The 24837-nt window shown below is 46.3% G+C and overlaps 1 protein-coding gene across 1 annotated transcript in view; it reads right to left on the bottom strand.

Annotated features, from left to right (window-relative positions):
* nphp4 (nephronophthisis 4) overlaps positions 1–24837 on the bottom strand; it is a 188785-nt gene that overhangs the window by 59069 nt on the left and 104879 nt on the right. Inside the window, exon 6 of the mRNA XM_072450211.1 lies at positions 7349–7468. Coding sequence (XP_072306312.1) covers positions 7349–7468 — 120 coding nt within the window. The remainder of the gene's footprint in view (positions 1–7348; positions 7469–24837) is intronic.

Here is a 24837-nt window from a genome sequence, read left to right on the forward strand (position 1 = left end):
GTTATTGTAAGTTGTGCTGAAACTGTGAAGGGGCCTCACACAGATCACATTCCTAGATAAGAAGCTGCAGACGAGCTCAAGAACATCTGTGTGCGAAACTGGAAAAGTACAGAGGACAAGACCAAAGAGGCGTCACCCTTCATATTACGCTATAGGTTATGGCAAATGTTTTAAATGTACGAGCAGAGGAGGGAAAGCGACGCGTCCGGGCGTCCTGACCGCCCGTGTAAGTCGCTGTCACATTCGATAGGGATCTAGTAAAATAATATATTTGGTATTCCCTTCAATAGTGATGTTTTGTGGACTGGGCTTCATTAAAATGTGGAGGAAAATACGAGACATGGATGAGAACGTTGTATTTCCTCGTAATAAACAACTCTTTTGATGTTTTGCAGGTTTTGGACCTCATCACAGCACTGAGACTGCTGTTGTCAAGGTGATAAATGACATCTGCCTGAACACTGACACGGGCAAAGCCTCAGTCTAAATTATGTTAGATCTGAGTGCTGCTTTTGACACCGTCAATCATGGGATCCTCTTACAGAGACTAGAGGACTGGGTGGGCATCACTGGCACTGCCCTAAATTAGTTAAGGTCCTATCTGGAAGACAGGAAGTACTTTGTTGAAATTGGTAACTGTGTCTCAGACCACATGCCCCTGACCTGTGGGGTGCCCCAAGGGTCAATCCTGGGACCTCTTCTGTTCAACCTCTACATGCTGCCGTTAGGTCAGTTAATACAGGTGAATATGGACCAGTGGAGTCACTGCATCCAACAGATCAGTGTGTGGATGCAAAACAACTTTCTCCAGCTGAACTTAGTCAAGACTGAAATCATCGTCTTTGGCCCACAGAAACAAAGAGAACGTGTTCGCGGTCACCTCCAGAGTCTCGCTCTAAAACCTACAAATCAAGTTAAAAATCTGGGGGTAATAATGGACTCAGACTTGAATTCTAACAGCCACATCAAATCAATAACATCAGCAGCTTTTTACCATCTAAAAAAAAACATTGCCAAAATCAAAAGTATAGTGTCTAAACCAGACTTGGAGAGACTTATCCATGCGTTTGTCTCCAGTAGATTAGACTACTGTAACGGCCTGCTCACTGGCCTCTCCAAATGAGCTGTAAAACAGCTGCAGTACATCCAGAACGCTGCTGCTCGGGTCCTGACTAGAACCAGGAAGCACCATCACATTAGCCCTGTTCTCAGGTCTCTGCACTGGCTCCTGTGGCTCAGAGAATAGACTTTAAAGCAGCTTTGCTTGTGTACAAGTCTCTCCATGGCCTGGGACCAAAGTACAGGCCATATGAACCATCTCGGACTCTGAGGACCTCAGGGACTGGCCTCCTGCTGGTGCCCAGAGTCAGGACTTATGGCTCGTACACACCGCGGCGGCCGAATCGCACCCGACGTAGAATTTGAGCTTGTGTACATTTGAATCCCCGGTGACGTCACTTCCGGTGAGTGTATCGCGTTTTCAGAGCTGTTTGTTCTGGTGCCTCATACCGCTTACTTTTCTGTATTTCGTGGATTAAAAGCCCTCCTCACTCTCTTGCTCCAGCCTGAACTAGCCTAGCGTAGCCTAGCCGCTAGCATCATGGCTGGATCTACCTTTACCTGTTTAAGTTGTCATATGTCGAGTCAGAACCCTGGCTCCTTCTCTGACGATAGGTGCGTGAAGTGCAGTGTAGTGGTAGTTTTGGAGGCCAGGGTCACGGAGTTAGAAGCACGGATCCGCTGTTTAGAGGAGCTTAAGTCCAGCTACAGTCAGGTTTTAGCTTCAGGTCTACCGGACCGCGCTATAGGGTGTAGCATTAGCATTAGCAGTAGCAGTAAGGCCGAGCTCAGCCCCTCAGCGTCTCCCGTGCAGCCGGGACTAGACCAGGAACAGAATAGGGACCAATTTGTGACAGTTCGGAGGGCAGTAAGGCACTAAACGCCGAACCTTAGTGCATAGGTTTTCTCCCCTCAGCGATCACACGCCCGCTGAACAGACTAGAGAAACTCTTGTAATCAGGAGTTCTATAGTCAGAGACGTGAAGCTGCCAGCTGCAAAGCGTTAGGTGTTACCCGGGGGCCAGAATGGGTGACATCGAAGGAAATCTTAGGCTCCTAAAGCAGAGTAGACAGAAGTTCCGTCGAGTCGTGATTCACGCAGGTGGTAACGACGCCCGGCGGAGACAATCAGAGGTGCTCAAAGTTCAAGTAGTTGCGGTGTGTGAATTGGCGAAGTCGATGTCAGACACTGTAATATTTTCTGGTCCCCTGCCCAATCGGATCAATGCTGAATTGTACATCCGTCTTTCAGCATTCAACAGCTGGTTATCTAGATGGTGCCCTCAAAACAACGTAGTCTTTGTTGATAACTGGACTGCGTTTTGGGGAAAGCCCGGGCTCATACGCAGGGATGGCATCCATCCAACTTCGGAGGGTACATCCCTATTAGTTCGGAATTTGACCGATAGTCTTAGTCGTGTTAAGTGACCATCTAGGGATGAGCCCCAGGTGCAGAGCAGCAGTTCAAGACGCTCCTCTGTCGCTGAACTCTCGCCCGTTCTGTTACATGTGAAGTGTTCAGATTCAAGACAGATAGAGACTGTGTGTGTCCCTCGTGTCCCTCGTACAAATAATGCCAAAAAGTCACATCTCAGAAAAACTATTTCAGGCGTCAGACCAAATAGCTTAAGGAAAATAACAATCACAAATGACACAAATATACAAATGAATAAGCACGTAAAATGTGGACTGCTAAACATTAGAGCAATTTCCTCCAAATCGCTTTTAGTTAATGAATTAATTGGTGACTATTACATAGATCTTCTAGCTCTAACTGAAACGTGGCTTCAACAAGACGACTACGTCAGACTAAATGAGTCCACCCCTACCTGTGTGATCTCACACTCAAATCTACTCATGAGCCCTAAAATTAACAATGCATTTCACTCATTTGAAAGCCTCATGCTGTCAATCACATGTCCAAATATGAAAAACGAAAAAGGAGTTTTGTTCACAGTTATCTACCGACCTCCTGGTCCCTATTCAGAGTTTTTAACAGAGTTTTCTGACTTTATATCAAACTTAGTGCTAGCCTGGGATAAAATAGTTATAGCTGGAGACTTTAATATCCACGTGAACGTGAGTGAATCTCTCAGTAATGCTTTCAGCGCCTTGTTAGACAGCATTGGTTTCACTCAAAATGTAAATAAACCGACTCACACTCATAATAAGCACACTCTGGATCTTGTCCTAACGTATGGAATAGAGATTAGTGACCTCATTGTCTTCCCTCAAAACCCTATATTGTCAGATCATTTCCTAATTACCTTTCAGTTTATTCTTAAAGATCATCCAGCCCCACAGAATAAAGTTATAATGAAAAGGACAATATCTGAAAAATCTATCTCAAAATTCAAAGAAATAATAGAGCCAATATTCAGTGACATGTCATGTGATCCTGCTGAGAACCGTTTTAGTCCCAGTATAAGTGATCAATTTGTCGACTTGACCATGAACTGAAGTCTGCTCTTGATGTTGCAGCACCGTTAAAACAGAATGTCATTAGGCCAAAGCGCGCCTCCCCATGGTACAACGAAGAACTGCGTTCATATAAACAAAGAGTTAAAAAACTAGAAGGATTATTTCGTCACACCCACACAGAAGAATCCCTAAAAGCATGGAAAGGTTGCCTGCTGTCCTATAAGCAGAATCTGCATAAGGCCCAAACCAGACAGTATTCAAATCTAATAAAAGTCAGCAAAAGTAACACTAAATTTCTTTTCAGCACTGTGGCCAGGCTAACAAACTGTCACAGAGCAGTAGAGCCCTCAATCCCAGCTTCTCTCAGCTGATTTCCTCCTATTTTTTAACAATAAAATAAAAACAATCAGAGATAAATTAGATGGAATTACCCCCGCTATTAGCCCTGAGTCCAAGCTGTAAATCTAACGTCCCATATAAATCCACCAGTAAATTTAGAAAGGTTCACAGCTGTTGATCAAGCAGAGATAACTTCAGCCATTATGTTCTCTAAAAGCTCAACTTGTGTCCTAGACCCCATTCCAAGCAGACTCCTCAAAGACATTCTCCCCCGTAATTATAGACACTATTCTTAATATAATAAATACTTCACTTAAAAGTGGCTATTGTTCCACAGTCCTTCAAACATGCAGTCATTAAACCTCTTCTGAAAAAGCCTAACCTAGATCCCGACCTATTGGTAAACTACAGACCTATTTCAAATCTTCCCCTTGTCTCTAAAATCCTTGAAAAAGTTGTAGTAAAACACCTTTGTCGCCACCTGCAGGACAATAACTTATTTGAAGTCTTCCAGTTAGGGTTCAGAGCCCACCACAGCACTGAAACTGCACTAGTTAAAGTCACAAAAGATTTGTTATTAGCTGCTGATGATGGACTAGTCTCAATCCTGGTCCTGTTGGACCTCAGCGGAACGTTTGACACCATCAACCACAACATTCTACTGCAAAAGTTAGAATGTGATGTAGGTGTCGGAGGAACAGCCCTCAGCTGGTTTAAATCCTATTTATCTGATGGGTACCAGTTTGTTAATGTAAACCAGAGCTCCTCACCTTGCTCTAAAGTAATTTACGGTGTGCCACAGGGTTCAGTACTCAGTGCAATTCTGTTCATTCCTTATATGCTGCCGTTAGGCAACATTATCAGAAAGCATGGCATTAACTTCCACTGCTATGCAGATGACACTCAGCTGTATTTATCAATAAAACCTGATCAGAGCGATCAAGTAGACAGACTTAGTACTTGTGTGAAGGATATAAAAACCTGGATGACACTTAACTACCTGCTTCTTAACCCTGAAAAAAACGAGGTCATTGTGCTTGGCCCTAAGCATCTACGAGACGCTCTATCTGAGCAGATAGTCACACTGGACAATGTCAGCGTAGCCTCCAGTTCTACTGTAAGAAACCTTGGAGTCTTATTTGACCAGGAGCTCTCATTTAAAGCTCATATAAATCAAGCCTGTAAAACAGCCTATTTCCATTTGCGCAACATAGCCAAAATCAGAAGAATCCTGCCTAAAAGCGATGCTGAAACTTATCCATGCATTTGTAACGACTAGATTAGACTACTGTAACTCCCTGCTCGCAGCGTGTCCTAAAAGCTCCATAAAAAGCTTTCAACTGGTTCAAAATGCAGCAGCAAGACTACTAACAGGAACTAAAAGAAGAGAGCACATTACGCCAGTGCTGAAGTCTCTTCACTGGCTCCCCGTCGAGTTTAGAATCAAATTTAAAATTCTACTCCTGACCTACAAAGCCATAAATGACATGGCCCCATCCTACCTCAAAGATGCTATAGAACCATATCATAAAAACAGAGCTCTTCGCTCTCAAAATGCTGGCCTTCTGGTGGTCCCAAGAGTCTCTAAAAGTACAGTAGGAGGTAGAGCATTTAGCTACCAAGCGCCTGTGTTATGGAATCAGCTCCCGCTCCATGTTAAATATGCTGACACTTCATTTAAGTCCAGGCTTAAAACGTTCCTCTTTGAAACCGCTTATGGTCAGGCCAGTTAGGAACAGAAATATAAACCCACAGCTTCAGCTATGCTGCCCTAGGAGCAACTATGCTGGGGGAAGTATGGCAGCTTGAGCACTATCCACTTCTTCTGACTACTTATTCTATCAAACAATATTTAATTTTTTATTCCATTTTCAAACTGTTCACCGCCTTCTTTTTCTTTCTCTCACTCCTGAGGACCTGTGGACCCAGATGCCCCTCTCCTGGTGAAGTGGTCCCTGCCCCGTATGGACGGTCCTTCATCTGCCTGAAGAGTGGGTCCAGCTCGACTCTGATGGTCCCTCATCTGCCTGAAGAGTGGGTCCAGCTCGACTCTGATGGTCCCTCATCTGCCTGAAGAGTGGGTCCAGCTCGACTCTGATGGTCCCTCATCTGCCCGAAGAGTGGGTCCAGCTCCAGTCTCCCTCGCGTTCGTCTGTCCGTCTGTGAGAGTCAGATCTCTCCTTCACTCTGGAACTCCTCCAGGTTTTTACTTTTTCCCACCCAAATTTTTTGTAGTTTTTCCTGGCCGAGAAGGAGGGTCTAAGGACAGAGGAATCTGGGACATCGTCCCTCGCCACCACAGACATTGTTGATTCATTTTTCACTGTCGCCCTGAGAGGCAACCGTTGTTGTGATTTTGGGCGTTACAAAAATAAATTGAATTGAATTGAAACACAAACGCACCAGACGCGCGTTCTCGACGCCCCGGACTCATGTCCGTAAAATACACTCAGCAGCAGACGTCGTCCTGCGCACATGCGCAGTGGAGGAGTTGTGCTGTGCTGCTTTTCTCGTAGTGTAAATGGAGTTTAATGGCGGACCATGTCGCGCCAGGCGCTTTGGGCACCTCGGGCACCTCATACGCGCGCTCAAAGCGCAGAGAGCGTACGAAAATGCACCAATCGCGCAGCAAAAACGAAGAAATCGCGTGTGCTCTATGCGCGTTTACATAGACTTTGAATGTAAACTGGACGCGTCGGCCGCCGCAGTCTGTACGGGCCTTAAACATGGACCGGCCTCCTGCTGGTGCTAGGCTAAAAACTGTTTTGTTTAGCTGTGCAAATGACTGAAAGGATTTTCTTTGCACTCTTCTCTTTTATGTCTTAAACTGTTTTGTGATTTATGTAATTTCTTTGTGATTTGAATGTAATCTACAAATAAACGTGCCTTGCCTAGTAACGAGAGGTGAGTAATAAAGTAATTAGGCTTTTTGCCCTTTTTGTTATTTGTCTCCTTCCTCTGCGTGTCCACATCTCTGTCTGCCCCTGGTGCTCTGCTTTATTGTCTGAAGCAGTGATGTTTTATGGTTATGACATCATGGTGTATAGAAGTTGTCATGTCAAAAAAATGGATGACACAAACTGCGCCGACAATTAAAGGTCCCATATCATGCAAAATCAACTTTTCAGAGCTTTTAACCTTCTTACAGTGCTATTGGGGCCTCATATAATTGTTTTTTTGATTGATTCCTGCAGTTTTTAGCGAGAGTGGAGTCTATATACTTTTCTACCCACAAGGACGGGTCATAATCACCGCATAGCCCCACTTCCCCCCACCCCCCAAGGGACATAAATGTCCTCTTTGTACAAGATGTTTCTTAATGAGTTAAATTTGAACACTGATATTTCAAAAGCAACAACTATAATTATATAAGTGTAAAAAAACAGGGGGAGAAACAATTCTTACAAGACCAGACACGACATTCTAAAACACATCCGAGGAAGTATAGAAGTTGGACCTGGAAGACAATATTAGGACATCACTGCTAATTAACTTGATTACGGCAGTGGTCAGGAGTCAGGGTACTCACCATTGAGCTGGGTGACGTTCCGTTCAAACAGACTTCCTCCTCTGAAGCCGCTGGTCTGCATAACAATGTGGGACGGGGGGGTGTCCACTGCCCGCTGCTGGTCAGGGAGGACGGGGAGACCTGCACACACAAACATAAGCTTATTTCTACCTATCCACTTTGGAGCGTATTGTTTCGGTCCAAAAATGTCTCCACAGTGTAGAAGGCCCCTTGAGATGTAGCATCTCGTTTGCAGCATAGTAGACACTGCTGATGCTGCTCCAGTGACCACTGCGCTTTAGAGGCCCCATCTCACGGCCCCTGTAGATCCGGATGCTCCACCACTGCCTGGAGAAACACTCCCTATTCTAGATGAACAGCTCTTCATCTACCTGGATAAAGTGTTTCTAGATGAAAGGTCTAAAGACAGGGGATGATGGGACATTTATCTATTTGCTAATTTCCTTCAGGGCAACTGCTGTTGTGATTTTGATCTACAAAAACAAATTGAATTCAATTGAAAAAAATACAATACATTTTTTTTAAACAACAAGAGAGAAAAAAAAATAAAATATATAACCACAACAAACACACAACATGACAAACAGGATTCATACCAAAAGTTAAGCAACTTCAAGTGGTATAGGCTTGAAGACAACAGATCCAATTACTATGTTTAGATTAGATGTTTCTTTAGAGACTCAAGCAGGTGTTTGTAGGTGATGAAGAACTGAAGCCTTAAATTGTCGGAGAGATATAATTGATCAGATTGAGTGGGGCAATTGTTCCAGTCATTTGGTGCATTCAATTTAAATTAATCAAGGAACTTCGAAAAAATGAATGTTTTGTAGATCATATGTGAATCTAAATGAAATCAAGAACTGTTTTAGATGAAGTGGAAGCGTTAAGTACCATAATAAGATTTGAACAAAAATTGGAGAAAGTGTAATTGCCTTCTGGCTTTGAAAGAAAGCCAGTTCATTCTACAGTTTAAGTTTGACAATGATGCAGCCTATAGGGACATCTTAAGACAAAACCTGCTTACACTATTATATATAATATCATACAATGAATACATGAATACAATGTCCTCAGACGATATGACATTTTCTTTATAACTGAATCTATGTGCGCCTTAAAATCAAATTGGGAATCTAGAACAGGGCAACTTTTACCATTTTTGTTCGATCAATAAAGTTAGTTAAATTATTGCTGAGTTCAAGATTGTTTTATAATACACAGCATGTGGTATGAGTTCTTTATATTGAGTCAAAGTTTGTTACTGTTGAACCATTTTTTAATCAGAACAATATTGTGAAAAAATGAAACGTCCTGGTCTATTTAAGTGATCCAAAGTGGGCCATGAGACGTTCTAGTTTCAAAAGCGGTCCACCTCTCTTTCGGCACTCTTTCTGAGAGAGGACAAGATAAGAACTCACTCTTGAACTCACTCTTTTGAGTGAGGACAAGAGACAACACAAAGCAGAATTGAAGAGAAAATCATAATTTCTCCCCAAACGTTGATGTAATCTTGTGTTAAACTGCTGTATTTCCACTGATGCTAACTTATATGTTGAGCCAAAACAAAGCTAGCACACGTTAGCATCAGCTGTTTCCTGTTTATCGAAGCACAACACTCGCTTTGTCAAGACCCAAAATATTCAGTGCAAAAAGTTCCAAACATTATCCAAACCCAATACATTGCATAAAGAGAGGTTAAAACGTGGCGTCGAGGCTTTGCAGAGAATGGAAATAAATGCAGAAAAGGCTGTTTCTGTTTACTCTAGCTTTGCACGTCTCGCAGCGACCCAAACTTGGAATTACCAGACGTCTTTTTGTGAATTGCAGAGCTCGGCCTCGTGAATAAAAAGTATAATTCAGGTTCTGCTCACACTTGTGTCGTGTCCGTCCTTAGGCAAAACACTTGAGCCATCTTACCTGTACTTCCTTCCAACCGCGGCGTATGAATATGAATGTGTGTATGGGTGAGGTCTCGAGTGACCAACAGACAAGAGGCAGAAGAGCGCGCTAAGTGTGGCAATTTCACCATTTCTGTCCTTGGAGGAATTTCACAGCAAACAAAAAGAAGAATGTGGAAAGAATCGCTTTTCATCACCGAATAGACAACTTTATTATATTGCTATGTGAAGACAAATCAAAAGGAAATCTCCTAATAACACCTCAGATTACAGATATGGAAATGCGTCTGTGCATATTAAAAAAATCATGACAAATCTTTAAGCCATTTAAGCCGTAGAAACATGTTTGTGCTACAATGGCCTTGATTCATTTGTCATTCTTCCATCGATCCATCCATTTTCTTCTGCTTATCCGGGGCCGGGTCGCGGGGGCAGCAGTCTGAGCAGGGACTCCCAGACTTCCTTTTCCCCAGACACTTCTTCCAACTCCTCCGGGGGGATCCCGAGGCGTTCCCAGGCCAGCCGAGAGACATAGTCCCTCCAGCGTGTCCTGGGTCTTCCCCGGGGCCTCTTTCCGGTGGGACATGCCCGGAACACCTCCCCAGGGAGGCGCCCAGGAGGCATCCGGAACAGATGCCCGAGCCACCTCAGTTGGCTCCTCTCGACGTGGAGGAGAAGTGGCTCTACTCCGAGCTCCCCCCGTGTGGCCGAGCTCCTCACCCTATCTCTAAGGGAGCGCCCAGCCACCCGGCGGAGGAAACTCATTTCGACCGCTTGTATTCGTGATCTTGTTCTTTCGGTCATTACCCAAAGCTCATGACCATAGGTGAGATCAGGAACGTAGACCGACCGGTAAATCGAGAGCTTTGCCTTTCGACTCAGCTCCTTCTTTACCACAACAGTCCGATGCAGCGTCTGCATCACTGCAGCCGCTCCACCGATCCGCCTGTCAATCTCACGCTCCATCCTTCCCTCACTGGTGAACAAGACCCCGAGATACTTGAACTCCTCCACTTGGGGCAAGGACTCCCCACCCACCCGGAGAGGGCAAGCCACTTTTTTCCGGTTGAGAACCATGGATGTGCTGATTCTCATCCCAGCCGCTTCACACTCTGCTGCAAACCGTCCCAGTGCATGTTGCAGGTTCGGGTTTGATGGAGCCATCAGGACAACATCGTCTGCAAACAGCAGAGATGAGATCCCGTGGGCCCCAAACCGGGCACCCTCCAACCCTTGACTGCGCCTAGAAATTCAGTCATTCTTCCTCCACATACAAAGAAAGAAAATCATGCAAACAGTTTATAATTCTTTGTTTAGAAAATACAAATGGATAGAATAATTGGTGGTGGTATAGCCCAATTACAGTTCTTTCGGTACTGTTACATCACAGGGATGGAGAGGAACACTACTATCTGTACACGTGTCCTCTGCCTGAAGCCATCCTGTGAAATACTGTAACAAAATGTGAATAATCTACTCATTATTCTGTCCATCAGCACCATTTAGGCCAATTTTAGGTTTTTATCTTGATTTTTGTTTGCATGTTTCTGTTCTCCCGCTGTTCCCGCTGGTATTTCCTCATTGTGTGTTGCTCCTTTTAGGTTTATTCCATTTTTACTGCGAGAGGAACATCAGCAAACTCCAGTACCGCTTTATTATGACTGGGCCTGTTGTCGTACTTCCTTAACTATGCTAAAGTCTGAAGTGTTCTGCACCTAAACACAGATCAGCACTCGCACTGGACAAATGTTCATGCTTCAGTAGCATATTTCTGACTTAGAAGAAGTACTTAAGCAGTTTTGAGGCCTGGTTTCTCTGTGCTGGATCACATTTCCTCAGTGTTATCTGGTTTCCACTACAAAAATTAACAATAAGGCTTTGGTTTCATATATAGTTGAACTTTTATTTAAAAAAAAACGTGGGTGTAAGCCAGAAGCCAGGAGCGTGTGTGTGCTTGTGCGTGCTTGTGTGCGCGTGTGTACTTGTGTGAGTGTGTGTGTGCGTGAGTCTGTGTGTGTGCGTGTGTGTGCGGCGTGTCTGTGTGTGTGTCCTCTTGTGCAGCTCCTCTCCAAGTGTGTACATCTTGATACGTTATTTTCAGTCATGAAATACCAATTGAGTGGTGTTTGAAAGTCGCCCACCGCCATTTCATATCCAATGACAGGTGTTTCCATGACTCTCTCTTAATTCTGCAAGTAAAATAATCACGCCTCTTTCTGGATCATGTTCACTGTTTATGTTGATTAATGATTTTTTTAATTGTTCCTGTGAATGGGCTTGCATGTCCACAGATCTGGCCTGGTGGCATTACTCTATTACTTTACATACCTTACGTTGTGGCATGGCCAAAGATTGGCAAAGAATGACATATCCATAGAGAAAAGCATTTGGCAGACTCTTCACATAAGACAATACATATGTATTATTTTATGTGGGTTTTCACATATTTCATGTTTCTTACAACAAACATTGAGTTCTGTTTGGTGCAGATCACATTCTCAGCCTTCAGCCTTCAGCTCAAACAAACTAAACCAAAAGAAATTACAAATTGCCTCTCGCCTAAGGCAGCACTGCATCACAAATAGGTGGAAAAAAGTAAGTCAGGAAGCAACAATAAACTAGAAACCGCATTCACCTATTGGCCAGAGGGAAGATGTTTCACTTAAAACGGTCACAAAATAAATGGTCACATTTATACAGCACTTTTCTACCTTCCAGGCACTCAAAGCACTTTACATCAAGCAACCTCCCACATATTCACACACTTTCACACACTTTCACACACTTTCACACACTTTCACACACTTTCACACACTTTCACACACAGTGTGTGCAGACACCGGGGGCGGGGCAGGTTTAGTGTCTTGCCCAAGGATACAACGGCAGTATTCACCTGAGGCAGCTGCAATCGCACAACTAAATCGATTTTTCTGTGTCTGATTTTTGCACCAGAGCATCGGGGGGGGGTGCAGTGGAGGCACCAGAGCATCAGGGGGGTGCAGTGGAGGGAGGCCCCAGAGCATCGGTGGGCGCTGTGGAGGGTGGCCCCAGAGTATCGGGGTCACTGTGGAGGCACCAGAGCATCGAGGGGCGCTGTGGGGGCACCAGAGCATCAGGGGTGCTGTGGAGGCACCAGAGCATCGAGGGGTGCTGTGGAGGCAACAGAGCATCAAGGGGTGCTGTGGAGGGAGGCACCAGAGCATCGAGGGGTGCTGTGGAGGCCCTAGAGCATCGGGGGGCACAGTGGAGGCACCAGAGCATCAGGGGCGCTGTGGAGGCACCAGAGCATCGAGGGGTGCTGTGGAGGCCCTAGACCTTTGTGGGGAGCAGTGGAGGCACCAGAGCATCGTGCGGCGCTGTGGAGGGAGGCACCAGAGCATCGGGGAGCGCTGTGGAGAGAGGCACCGGGGGGCGCTGTGGAGGTACCAGAGCATCAGGGGGTGCTGTGGCGGGAGAAAGCAGAGCATAGGGGGGGCTCTGTGGAGGCCCCAGAGCATCGGCGGACGTGAGTTCTGCCAACTTTATTTCTTTAGCCTTAGTGTTTTACCTTTTGAGCCTGTAAACTGCTGTTTTGGTGACCGGGGCCAGTTACAAGAAACTGTGATGTAGTTTTGTCTTATTATATAAAATATCATGGATTATCATTTCTTCCTCACTATAGTTCTCATGTTTTCAAAGTACAAGTTGGGCTGAATCGAGGTCAGTCACAATTAACGTCACAACAGAACTGCACTGGAGTCCACTACTGTGTGAAAGCCCCCATAACATAGATAAAATAACCAGTTCTCCACACCCCTATGAAAGAAAATATAGACTTTTGCGGTAAACTAAGCGACACATCAAATAGAATGGTTATGGTTTTCCGCAGTCCACGTTCTACAAAATCAGACGAGCACAGTATTTATGGCAAAGCTCGGTATACTGTGAAAAAAGGTCTCCACCACCAGCGCCGTGAACCTCTTAATGACGCGGCTGAATGGGCCCCTGAACAGAAGGAGCGGAGCCGTCCAAGCGCATTCCCCTGGCCATCCATCAGCCCCGCTCAGCCCCAGCACAACACATTTGTCCACATTAGAATATTTGCGCACTCCAGACATTACTGCTGCCATCATAAATATACGTAAACATTCTCATCAGCGGCGGCCCTCAGGAGCAGGGCCGGGCTCTGAGGGGACACGGAGCTTTGTTTGGGGGCTTTAGAAACACTCTGGACACATCTGAATTGGTATTTCACGCTTGATAACAATGTAAATGTGCGGAAAAAGCGTCTTTGATGTCTGAAGCGTCGGTGGCCCTCTGCTGGCCACTGTGGGTGGTAATGAATGTCCAGTAAACAAATAACAGCAATTTGTGAACAGTTTATTGAATTGTGATCAAACTATGCTTGCAAAAATGCTTGCCTTTTTATGAACTGTAGTAGAAAATATCTATTATTATATTTGTTTTATAATCAAATAGAACATGGTGATCCATCAGTAAGGGGTAAATGTTTGATTGTTTTTTTTTTTACAAAAAAGGCCAGCCTTAAGCATCACTTTGTGAAGCTTTTATTAAAAGACCGTTAAAAATGATTTCATGAATTAATTAACAAATGCTTTTTTTAAAAACAGAATTTACCACAATTATTTGCAAATACTTTCATTAAATCAGTTTTAAAAAGGAGGATTTGATAAACAAATTCACAATTTATTTTATTTAACAAAGCTACCAAGCTCCTGTGTTATGGAATCAGCTCCTGTCCATGTTAAAGAGGTCAACACAGTCTCTTCATTTAAGACCAGGCTTAAAACGTTCCTCTTTGAAATGTCTTATGGTCAGGCCAGTTATGAACAACAATAAAAACCTACAGTTTCAGCTACGCTGCCCTAGGAGCAACTCTGGGGGAAGTATGGCAGCTTGAGCACTATCCTCTGCTAAAGACTACTATTCCTATCAACAATGTTTCATATTTTAATTTACTTGTGTCTGTTCATTGCTGGTCACATGTTTTTCTCCTTCTTTCACTCCCCTCTGGAAGTGCTACTGTGTTGCACACTGCTGATGCTGCACTGTAGATCCGGATTCTCCTCCACTGCCTGGAGGAACGCTCTCTACTCTAGACGAACAGCTCTTCATCTGCCTGGATGAACTCTCTTGATGAACCCCCCTCTCTCCTCCTGAGTGGTTCAGGCTCCACAGTCTACCTACAAATGGAAAAGCATCAGTCCTGGACCATCTGCAGCCTGTGCGTCTGTGGGAGGAGGATCTCTCCTTCACTGTGGGTCTCCTCCAGGTTTCTACTTTAGTCTAAGGACAGGGATATTTGCTAACTTCTGAACATTGTTAAATCTGTTTTTCACTGTCGCCTTTTGAGGCAACTGCTGTTGTGATTTTGGGTGTTATCGAAATGAAATGAATTAAAATAGTTTTAAAGTTTATTAAATGGATATGTAAAAACTATTAATTTAAAAAATAATTTAAGGAAATCTTAAACAATCTATATAATCTTTTGAGATTAACCTCTCTGATTAGCTTTTCTGTAGGCCCCTTTGTCTTTCTGGCTCACGTAAAGTGAATAATAAAAGAAAACTAGTTAGGAGCTCTCTGGCTGGTTTTACGAGTTGGTTTACAAGTTACTCTCTAATCAGAAAGCTCCTAAAAAGTTCACTTTTATTATTTACTTCACATTAGCCAGGAGGTCTCAAAGTGACACAGAGAAGCTAAAACGAGGAGCTAATCAGAGAAGCTAGTACAGTTTGCAAAAGCATTTCAAAAAATGGTTTTGTAACTGTAGTAATTGTTTTATTAAGGAAATGTAAAAATGTCTGTGTGGCGTAAAGACGCTTTTTCATGTCATAACAATAAGTTTAATGTATAATCTACTTTATTTTCTCGTTTTAGCCACTTGATTTTCTCATGAGGCTGAGCAAAATAATATGTCTGTTTGCCGTAACCCGACCGACCCGGTATGAAACTAGCCGACTGAAAAGAAAATATCAGCTTTTGTTGAAAAAACGTCCAAATCTTTTATTTTTCTATTATTTCGCCGACTCACCAACCGGTCTTTCCAAAACTGGCGTGTCGAATATTTTTATCACGTTCATAAACATATGAACGTTCTTTTCATCCCAAAGGACTAATAATGCATTGCACAACACGTGCGTCTTCACATTCAGTCCTCCACATGCGTCTGTAACAAAACATAACGCGCATGGGTGTCATTATATTGTCTTTTACAAGTTGGTTTGTTGTTGTTGTTGTTGTTGTTGTTGTTTTATGGCGGTTGGCATCCGAGTGTTGCATTACCGCCAGACTTTATTCCTCAGACGTTTCGTAGTCCTCAGACTCTGTCGTAGTCCGTAAAAGTACTCCTCCCATTGCTTTGGTGTTACAAAGCCCATGAGGTCATGATATGTCTTTGTGACTAGAATAGTTGTTGTGTCAGAGACCAACCGGCTTTATTCCAGGGAGACTCTTCTTCATCTTCCTCTCCCTCTTCGACGCCCAGTGCTTTGGAAGTACAAAGCCCATGAGGTCATGGGACGTCTTTGTTGTTTTACAAAGCCCATGAGGTCATGGGACGTCTTTGTCGTTTTATCCTTTAGAAGTCCTTCTTCCATCACTTTGGTGTTTCTAGGCCCATGAAGTCAAAGCGCGTTAGAACATCCTCTTGCTCGCTCCTCATCCTCGGCTCAGTCTCCAACACCCCCCACCTCTATAAACGTTTACCCAGCCCTGTGCTACATAAGTAAGCAACCACAGCCTGACACAAACCCTGTGTTGTTGTTGTTGTTGTTGTTGTTTTATGGCGGTTGGCATCCGAGTGTTGCATTACCGCCAGACTTTATTCCTCAGACGTAGTCCTACATGATGTTGTTGTTGTTGTTGTTGTTGTTGTTGTTGTTTTATGGCGGTTGGCATCCAATTGTTGCATTACCGCCAGACTTTATTCCTCAGACTTTTCGTAGTCCTCAGACTGTCGTAGTCCGTAAAAGAACTCCTTCCATTGCTTTGGTGTTACAAAGCCCATGAGGTCATGATATGTCTTTGTGACTAGAATAGTTGTTGTTGTTTCAGAGACCGACCGGCTTTATTCCAGGGAGACTCTTCTTCATCTTCCTCTCCTTCTTTGACGTTCGGTGCTTCCACCGTACAGCTTTATTCTTTGTTGTTGTTGTTGTTGTTGTTGTTGTTTTATGGCGGTTGGCATCCAATTGTTGCATTACCGCCAGAATTTATTCCTCAGACTTTTCGTAGTCCTCAGACTGTCGTAGTCCGTAAAAGTACTCCTTCCATTGCTTTGGTGTTACAAAGCCCATGAGGTCATGATATGTCTTTGTGACTAGAATAGTTGTTGTTGTTTCAGAGACCGACCGGCTTTATTCCAGGGAGACTCTTCTTCATCTTCCTCTCCTTCTTTGACGTTCGGTGCTTCCGCCGTACAGCTTTATTCTTTGTTGTTGTTGTTGTTGTTGTTGTTTTATGGCGGTTGGCATCCAATTGTTGCATTACCGCCAGACTTTATTCCTCAGACTTTTCGTAGTCCTCAGACTGTCGTAGTCCGTAAAAGTACTCCTTCCATTGCTTTGGTGTTACAAAGCCCATGAGGTCATGATATGTCTTTGTGACCGGCTTTATTCCAGGGAGACTCTTCTTCATCTTCCTCTCCCTCTTTGACGTTCGGTGCTTTGGAAGTACAAAGCCCATGAGGTCATGGGACGTCTTTGTTGTTTTACAAAGCCCATGAGGTCATGGGACGTCTTTGTCGTTTTATCCTTTAGAAGTCCTTCTTCCATCACTTTGGTGTTTCTAGGCCCATGAAGTCAAAGCGCGTTAGAACATCCTCTTGCTCCTAATCCTCGGCTCAGTCTCCAACACCTCCCACCTCTATAAACGTTTACCCAGCCCTGTGCTACATAAGTAAGCAACCACAGCCTGACACAAACCCTGTGACTGAATCGCCAGAACGTTCCGCAGATTGAACTCCCGCCCATTATTCCGAAACCACAAGGCCAACCCGGCCCTTTCTCTATCATAAGCCTCACAGCAAATCAGCACATGCTCGACAGTCTCTGGCACCCGACAGTGACCACACAGACCGGTCGGGTGTTTGCCTATCCTACTCAGTGACCAATTGAGTCCAGTATGGCCAATCCTCATGCGGGCGAAGGCCCTTTCCTCCCACGCGTTCCTGCCCATAGACCCGCAAGGACCCACACTACCCTGTACGTGATAGAGATGCCGTCCAGTAACACAGTGGCTCCAAAATTCCTGCCAAAGGCCGACCACATGACTCTTGATAACGGGCTTGATTTCAGATTTGCTTAACTCAACCGCCACATCAATTGATGGCCGCCTAAGGGAACGTTTAGCCAGTGCATCAGCCATTTCGTTACCATCCACCCCCACATGCGCAGGGACCCAAAAGAAGGAAACCCTCACATCCTTCCTGGACAGGGAGAGCATCAGACAGAAGATGCCATTCAACACATCCTGTCTGCAATCCGATTTCCCAGATTTAATGCTTTGCAATGCAGAAAGGCTGTCAGAGGCCACCACAATGCCGCAACACTGCAAAGCAGATTCCGCCCATTCCAATGCCAACCGTATCGCTATGAGTTCCGACGTGAAAACAGAAAGGCGATCTGTCAACCTCTTCTTGACCGCCAGCCCCAGGTCAGGCATAAAATAAGCGGCGCCAGTACGCCCACTCTCAGGATCCCTAGACCCGTCGGTATAAATAAACACATCACCTGAGTGCTTATCGATGAGCGCTTGAACGGCAAACTGCGGTGCCCTCCCAGCGACTCCTCTAAGCTTGCCATGCAAGCTAACATCAACAGGAGCCGGGACAAACTTCCACGGAGCTATAGCAGACAAAGCCACCGACGGGCTCACACGCAGATCACCAACCCCTGCAAGCCGCGCCTTCGCATTTCCTACCTGGCTAAAAACCATACCGCCAGCCTCACTCTGCCCCCCATCAACCCTGAGAAAGTCCCTCACCGGGTGAGAGCTCGTATGACCTTGCACATTCACCCAGTAAGCCAACAGAAGTTCTAGCCTCCGGAGCCGTAACGGCAATTCCCCCAACTCAACCTGCAGCGCAGAGACAGGGGAGGTCCTAAAAGCCCTACAGCAGATGCGCAAGGCCTGGGCTTGCTCCACATCAAGCTTCTTTAGGTTAGTCTTAGCCGCAGACATGTAGGCTATACAGCCATAATCAATAGCCGCCCTCATGACGGCCCGATAAATACCCAGGAGCGACCTTCTGCTGGCCCCCCAGTCCTGGCCGGATAGACAACGAAGCAAGTTATTCACCCTTTTGCATTTACCACTGACCTCATCAATGTGCTGACGCCAACTAAGCCTCTCATCAAAGGTGACCCCCAAGAACCTCACCTCCCTGACCTGTTCGAGCACCTGCCCATGCAGTCGAAGGGAGACGTCCCTATGCCCATTGAAGAAACAGATCACTTGAGACTTCCGTACGGACAGTTTAAACCCCCACTTCAGGGTCCACTGCTCCACCTGCTGTATTGCCCTTTGCAGTTTCGCCTCGTAAAACCGGAGATTCCTCCCTCTCACCCATAGAGCGCCATCGTCAGCATAAAGGCTCCTCCCAACAGACCCATCCACGTCGTCAAAGATGTCCTTAATCATAACATTGAACAAGATAGGGCTACACACACTCCCCTGCGGGATCCCATTCTCCACCCCATAGACCCCAGAGTAAGCAGCGCCCACTCTGGTTTGGATACGCCGGCCAGACAGAAAGCTCCGGACCCAGTTAAACAGTTTACCCTTCACACCACACTTCCGCAGCTTAATGAGGAGCCCATCCTTCCAAACCATATCGTACGCCTTCTCCACATCGAAGAGCACCGCAATAACCTTTTCTTTCTGAGCCCTGGCCAGCTGGATATCAGATTCCAAACACAACACGGAATCCATGGTGTTCCTGCCCCTACGGAAACCACTCTGGTGCGCGGGAAGCAAACCCTGACTCTCCAAGAAGTAATCCAACCGCTCGGTAACCATGCGCTCCATCGTTTTCCCGAGCTGCGACGTCAAGGCAATCGGCCTATAACTTGAAGGGTCAGACGCTGGCCTACCCGGCTTCAGAACCGGCACCACCGTAGACTGTTTCCACGCAGATGGAACACAACCTGAATCCCAAACACGGTTGAAAAGACCCAGGACTAGCCCAAGCGTGTCATCAGTCAAATGAGAGAGCATGTCATAGCACACCTCATCTTTACCCGGGGCTGTCTGTTTCGCCTTAGAAAGTGCTCTCCTTAGCTCTAACAAACTAAACGGAAGGTCAAGGTCATCTTGAGTCGAAGGCTGGTGCCCAATCAGCTCAGAATTCTGGGCCAGAGTACTCTCCCTGTAGTGCCTTTCCGCAGGTGAGAGATTGTCAGAGCTGTGCACCGACACAAAGGTGCTGGCCAACAGTTCAGCTTTGTCAACGTCGCTGACTGCTTCAACACCATTGAGTATTAGGACCGGGGTCCCATGACGGCGCTCAACCCCATGCATCCGCTTAATCATCCCCCAAACATCCCCGAGACGCGTTTCTCTCCCAATTTTGGAACAATACCGCCTCCAATAGGCACTCTTGGCCGTTCTTACAGTTTTCCGCACAACAGCGCGGGCCCTCTTGTAGTCAATGAGGGCACCCTCAGTGTGGGTAACCCTTAGCCGGCGAAACGCCGCATTTCTCGCCCTAACAGCATGACCACATGCTTCATTCCACCACGGCACCCGCTTCCTATGTCCACTACCACCACTCTTAGGAATCGTGCCTACCGCTGACTGCGTGATGAGCGAGACAATTGCACTATTGAGATCATCCAACTGAGTCAATCCTCCTTCCTGCAGAACCCTAGAACCATCATCAGCTTTCCTCAGGAAAGCCCCCCAGTTCGCCCTTGCCAACTGCCACCTCTGGATCCTCGTCCCCCTGACCACACAGCTCCCAAAGCCAATCTCGGTGCGGACTAGATAGTGATCGCTACCAAAAGAAAGATTACCAAGAACCTCCCAACTACAAACACCAGCTAACTCCTTGGACACAAGCGTAAGATCTATTGCACTTTCCGTACCGGTCCCCATATCATAGCGGGTCCCACTCCCATCATTCAGACAAACCAACTCCCTTTGATTGATAAAACCCTCTACCACCTGCCCATACCTATCGGTATCACTACCGCCCCACAAAGCGCTATGCGCATTAAAATCCCCACACCACACGGCCTTTCCCCGAACATCCTTACCGATATTATGTAAGGACTCTAAAGTTAACTCACCACACGGATTATAAAGGTTAACCACAGTAACAGCTTCACCACCCAGCCAGACCCTCACCGCCAGAGCCTCCGGCGCTTTACTCACACTGACAACAACGTAATTTAGGTCATCTCGGACACACAGCCACACCTCCACCTCTACCCTGCTCCACACCTCCGCCTCTACCCTGCTCCCTATCATTCCTAACACACACATACCCTTGTATCCCAAAACCCCACCTAGGTCGTAACCAAGTCTCCTGCACGCACATAACGTGAGGCTTGTTCAACAAGGTAGAGACAAAATGCTTAAATTCCTGGCCATTAGCACGAAGACTACGCGCATTCCATTGCAAGACAACCACCGCCATTATGAGCCCCCGGAACCTGACGGCGCATCGGGAGCCCCCCCACTCCCACTGCCAGAATGGGGCAGGGTGCCTTCCCGCAGCGCATCCTCTATCTCCGTCCACTCGGGACCCCCAGCTCCAAAGTACTTCCCTGCAGCCTTAGCGATGATCTTAGTCTTTTCGGATCTCTTCTTGGTTTGACCAGTACAGTTAATCACTTCCACTATAAAGAGGAAGAAATCTTTCCTCTTCACAACCAGTACATCCTCCGCACCCACAGGGCCTCTGCCCGTGGAAGCCACACTCACAGGCATCCCAGTGGGGACCTCCCCCTGGCCGCGGGCAACGCTGCCCCCTCCCCTGTCGCCTAGGACACCAGCAGCACTGGCAGCCCCCACTGCATCCACCTTCACCTGACTACCAGACACCTTCTTGACCGCATCCGCGTAGGATATGCCTTGAGAGGCTCTAACTTTTTGCACCTCAGCAGCCCTCTTGCTGAACACGCATCCCCCGTAGGCAGAGCTATGCTCTCCCCCACAGTTACAGCACTTGAGTTTTGCTCCGTCGTCACACTTCCCATACTCGTGGTCTCCTGCACATTTACCACACTTCTGCTTCCCTCTACAGACCGCTGCAATATGCCCAAAGCGCTGGCACTTGAAGCAACGCAGGGGCGGCAGAACATATGGGCGTACGCCATAGCGCATGTACCCAACGCACACCACACGAGGCAGGATCCCACCTTCAAATCTAATCATTATCGACAGGCTGTCACACCTTACCCCATCCCGGGTCATCTTCAACCGCCTAGCATCCACCACCTTAGCTCCAGTCAAATTCTCCTTTATGTCATCCACAGATGTCGTCGTAGGGACGCCTATGATAACTCCCCTGACCGTGCCTCTTACAGCATCAGACACAAGAAAGTCCTTCCCCCCCAGACACTTAGCTTCAATCGCCTTCCTTTGCTGAGCCACGTCCTTGCACACGACCAGCAGCGAGCCATCCCTAAGGACACTCGCATGCTTGACCACTCCCACAGCTACAGTCAGGCTCCTTGTCAACGCCATCGGATCCCACCCCTTAAAGGACGCATTATCCTGCGCGAGCTTTATGAACACCTTACACTCTGAACTCACATCCCCGATATCTGCAACCCCCCCGCCCTGCTCCTCACTGAGAGAGCCCTCCATAGACGAGCAAGAAGACGCCCTACGCTGCACAGGATCAGTGGCTCCAGGGGAGTCCTCCCCGCTGTTCATATCGTCACCGACCAGGTCACGCTTCCTCTTCCTCGTCATACGGACCGAGGCGTTCCTCTATGTTGCCGTAATATCCAAACAACGCTCAATAATCCACCGTCAGCGATGTTGTTATTGGCAGAGGCCCACCCGTCGTTGATGACGGGTGGGGACACTCAAGTGTCCGCAGAACATGTCAAGCTCTATCAGGGTGTGAAATTTGACTTACGCAATGCATTCTGGGATTGAAACACGCGTCAAAACAAACATGGCGGCGCCCGCATGTTGCCCCCGCTCGCCTTCGCTACCAAAATAAAGGATAGCGGCGTACAAAAGGTCGATTAAAATATCTTAAAATCGTGAGATTTAGTCTCCCGATCGGGTTGATAGAGATGTTTTCCGTCATTGACTGTTGAAGCCTGACCCCTGGCGGTCACTCAGAGTCAAAAAATTGCAAAATTTGGATCTTTTTTTTTGCCTTCAAAGTAAAACACATAAGAATTTGCCTACCGTCCGACCCACTTGAAAAATGTTGACTCGGGTTACAGCAAACTGACAATTTACTTGGGGTAGCCTGACCATGAACATATTATTTCACTTTTGAAAGGGCAGTGTCTCTCAGGGGTGTGCATGGAAATTATATTGAAACATCTTGTAGGTGCACTTCAGGGGATTGTGGCTAATCACAAGACGCAGCCCCAACACAGAGTGGATATACACTTCTGTGTCGAGGCATTGGCACGTCTAAAACATCATCCTGGAGCATATTACAGCAGGCCTATGTCCACAAGTACTAAACATGTGGGCTGTTCAGGTCACTCTCTCGTGCATTAGTGATCGGCCCTTTCAACAATGGATTCAATCGAAATAGGTTCACATTCGAGAAAATAAAGTTGTTAAAATGAGAAAATGGCCTGAAAATAATGTTTATGCCACACAGACAGTTCTACGATTCTGTGGTTTTACTAAATCTACTTTTAAAAACTCACAATAACATATTAGTTTAATCATTAAATATCATATCACACAAAGTAGCCATTTTTTAATTACAATTGGCTGAATTTGTTTCAATATTTTATTAGAGTGTTGGCTTTGATCATTTTGTAGTTTCTATGCAAGACCAAGGGTTTGTTTTTAACCCACTTGTCCCGGTGCCCTTCATTGTCACATTGACTTACATAGTAACATTCTGGATCGCTCTGCAATAAATCTAACATTGTGATTACCCAATGATTTGTGTTTTTTCTTTTTCAGAAGAGGTCAAATGTGTGATTTTATACTTCATACTCAAATTACTCCCTTTACCTTTTAAACTGTGTAAAAGAGTGACGAGGCTCACACATTGTATTGAGATTGTAATGAGCTGCTCAGGCCCTATGTTTTTAGACTTGTTCATCAGGTCATGCGTGAATGAGGTGCTCCACAGCTCTAACAGGAATGTACTGAGCCATTCACAGTCACACTTCAAGGAGAACCACATGTAGTTCCAGTTCCATAGATAAAGAGTCTGTAGTTCAGAAGTTTGGATGTCCATCTCAACAAGACTTCACATCTGTAAAGAGACTGTTTTCTATTTTTTATTCAGAAAAAAAATCCTATACACACTTAACCGTGCACATTGTGTTTTTAGTTTGCACTTCTTTCGTATTTAGTCAAATTAATGGAATGAGCTCGCGGTCAAAGGTACTTATTTATAAAGCACAAACAGACACACTGCCCCAAGGTGCAGCACAAGTTCAACAACCGTTAATTGACTGTGAATAAAATTTTCTCTTGCAGTAAAAACGTTCTCACGCAGCAGTGATCTGATGTGATGCATGGGCAGCGGGCTCGTGGTGCGGGTTCGGACAAGAAAGGACCATTTCATAGCGGGACAAGTTGGGCCGGCTCATAAAAGTGACTGCAGTCTCGCGTTTCCGCGGTTCATCTGAACCTCATTTAGGAGCATCCAAATGTCTGATTGTCTTATGTCACTCAAGTCTGATTGCAAATCTTTTAAGTTACATGTAAAGTTACAATTTGCTTGAATATATTAGTAAATGCCTCTCCTTGAACCGACACCTTAACGTGGTGGAGGGGTTTGAGCGCCCGAATGATCCCGGGAGCTATGTTGTCGGGGGCTTCAAGCCAGTTGAAGCCCCAAGGCAAACAGGTCCTAGGTGACGGGTCAGACAAAGATCGGTTCAGAAGCCCCCTATGATGAGTAAAAGAACAAGGCCGTTTACGTCGCCCGGATCGGCGTCACCGGGGCCCCATCCTGGAGCCAGGCTTGGGATGGGTGCTCGATGGCGAGCGCCTGGTGGCCGGGTCTTACCCCACGGGGCCCGGCCGGGCACAGCCCGAAGGAGCGACGTGGGGCCGCCCTCCCGTGGGCCCACCATCTGCAGGAGGATCCATAAGGGGCCGGTGCAGAGAGATTTGGACGGCAGTCGACGGCAGGGGCCTCGGCGACCAGATCTCCGGACACAGAGACTAACTCTGAGGACATGGAATGTCACCTCGCTGGGGGGGAAAGAGCCTGAGCTTGTGCTCCCGGTTGAGCGATACCGACTAGATATAGTCGGCCTCACCGCCACGCACAGTTTGGGCTCTGGAACCCATCTCCTCGAGAGGGGCTGTACGCGCCACTTCTCTGGTGTTGCCTGCGGGGAGAGGCGGCGGGCTGGTGTGGGCTTGCTTATAGCCCCTCAGCTCAGTCGCCACGTGTTGGAGTTTACCCCGGTGAAC

Source organism: Eucyclogobius newberryi, unplaced genomic scaffold (assembly GCF_026437365.1).
Source record: "Eucyclogobius newberryi isolate DKJ021-1_F unplaced genomic scaffold, fEucNew1.0.hap1 SCAF_17, whole genome shotgun sequence".
NCBI lineage: Eukaryota > Metazoa > Chordata > Actinopteri > Gobiiformes > Gobiidae > Eucyclogobius > Eucyclogobius newberryi.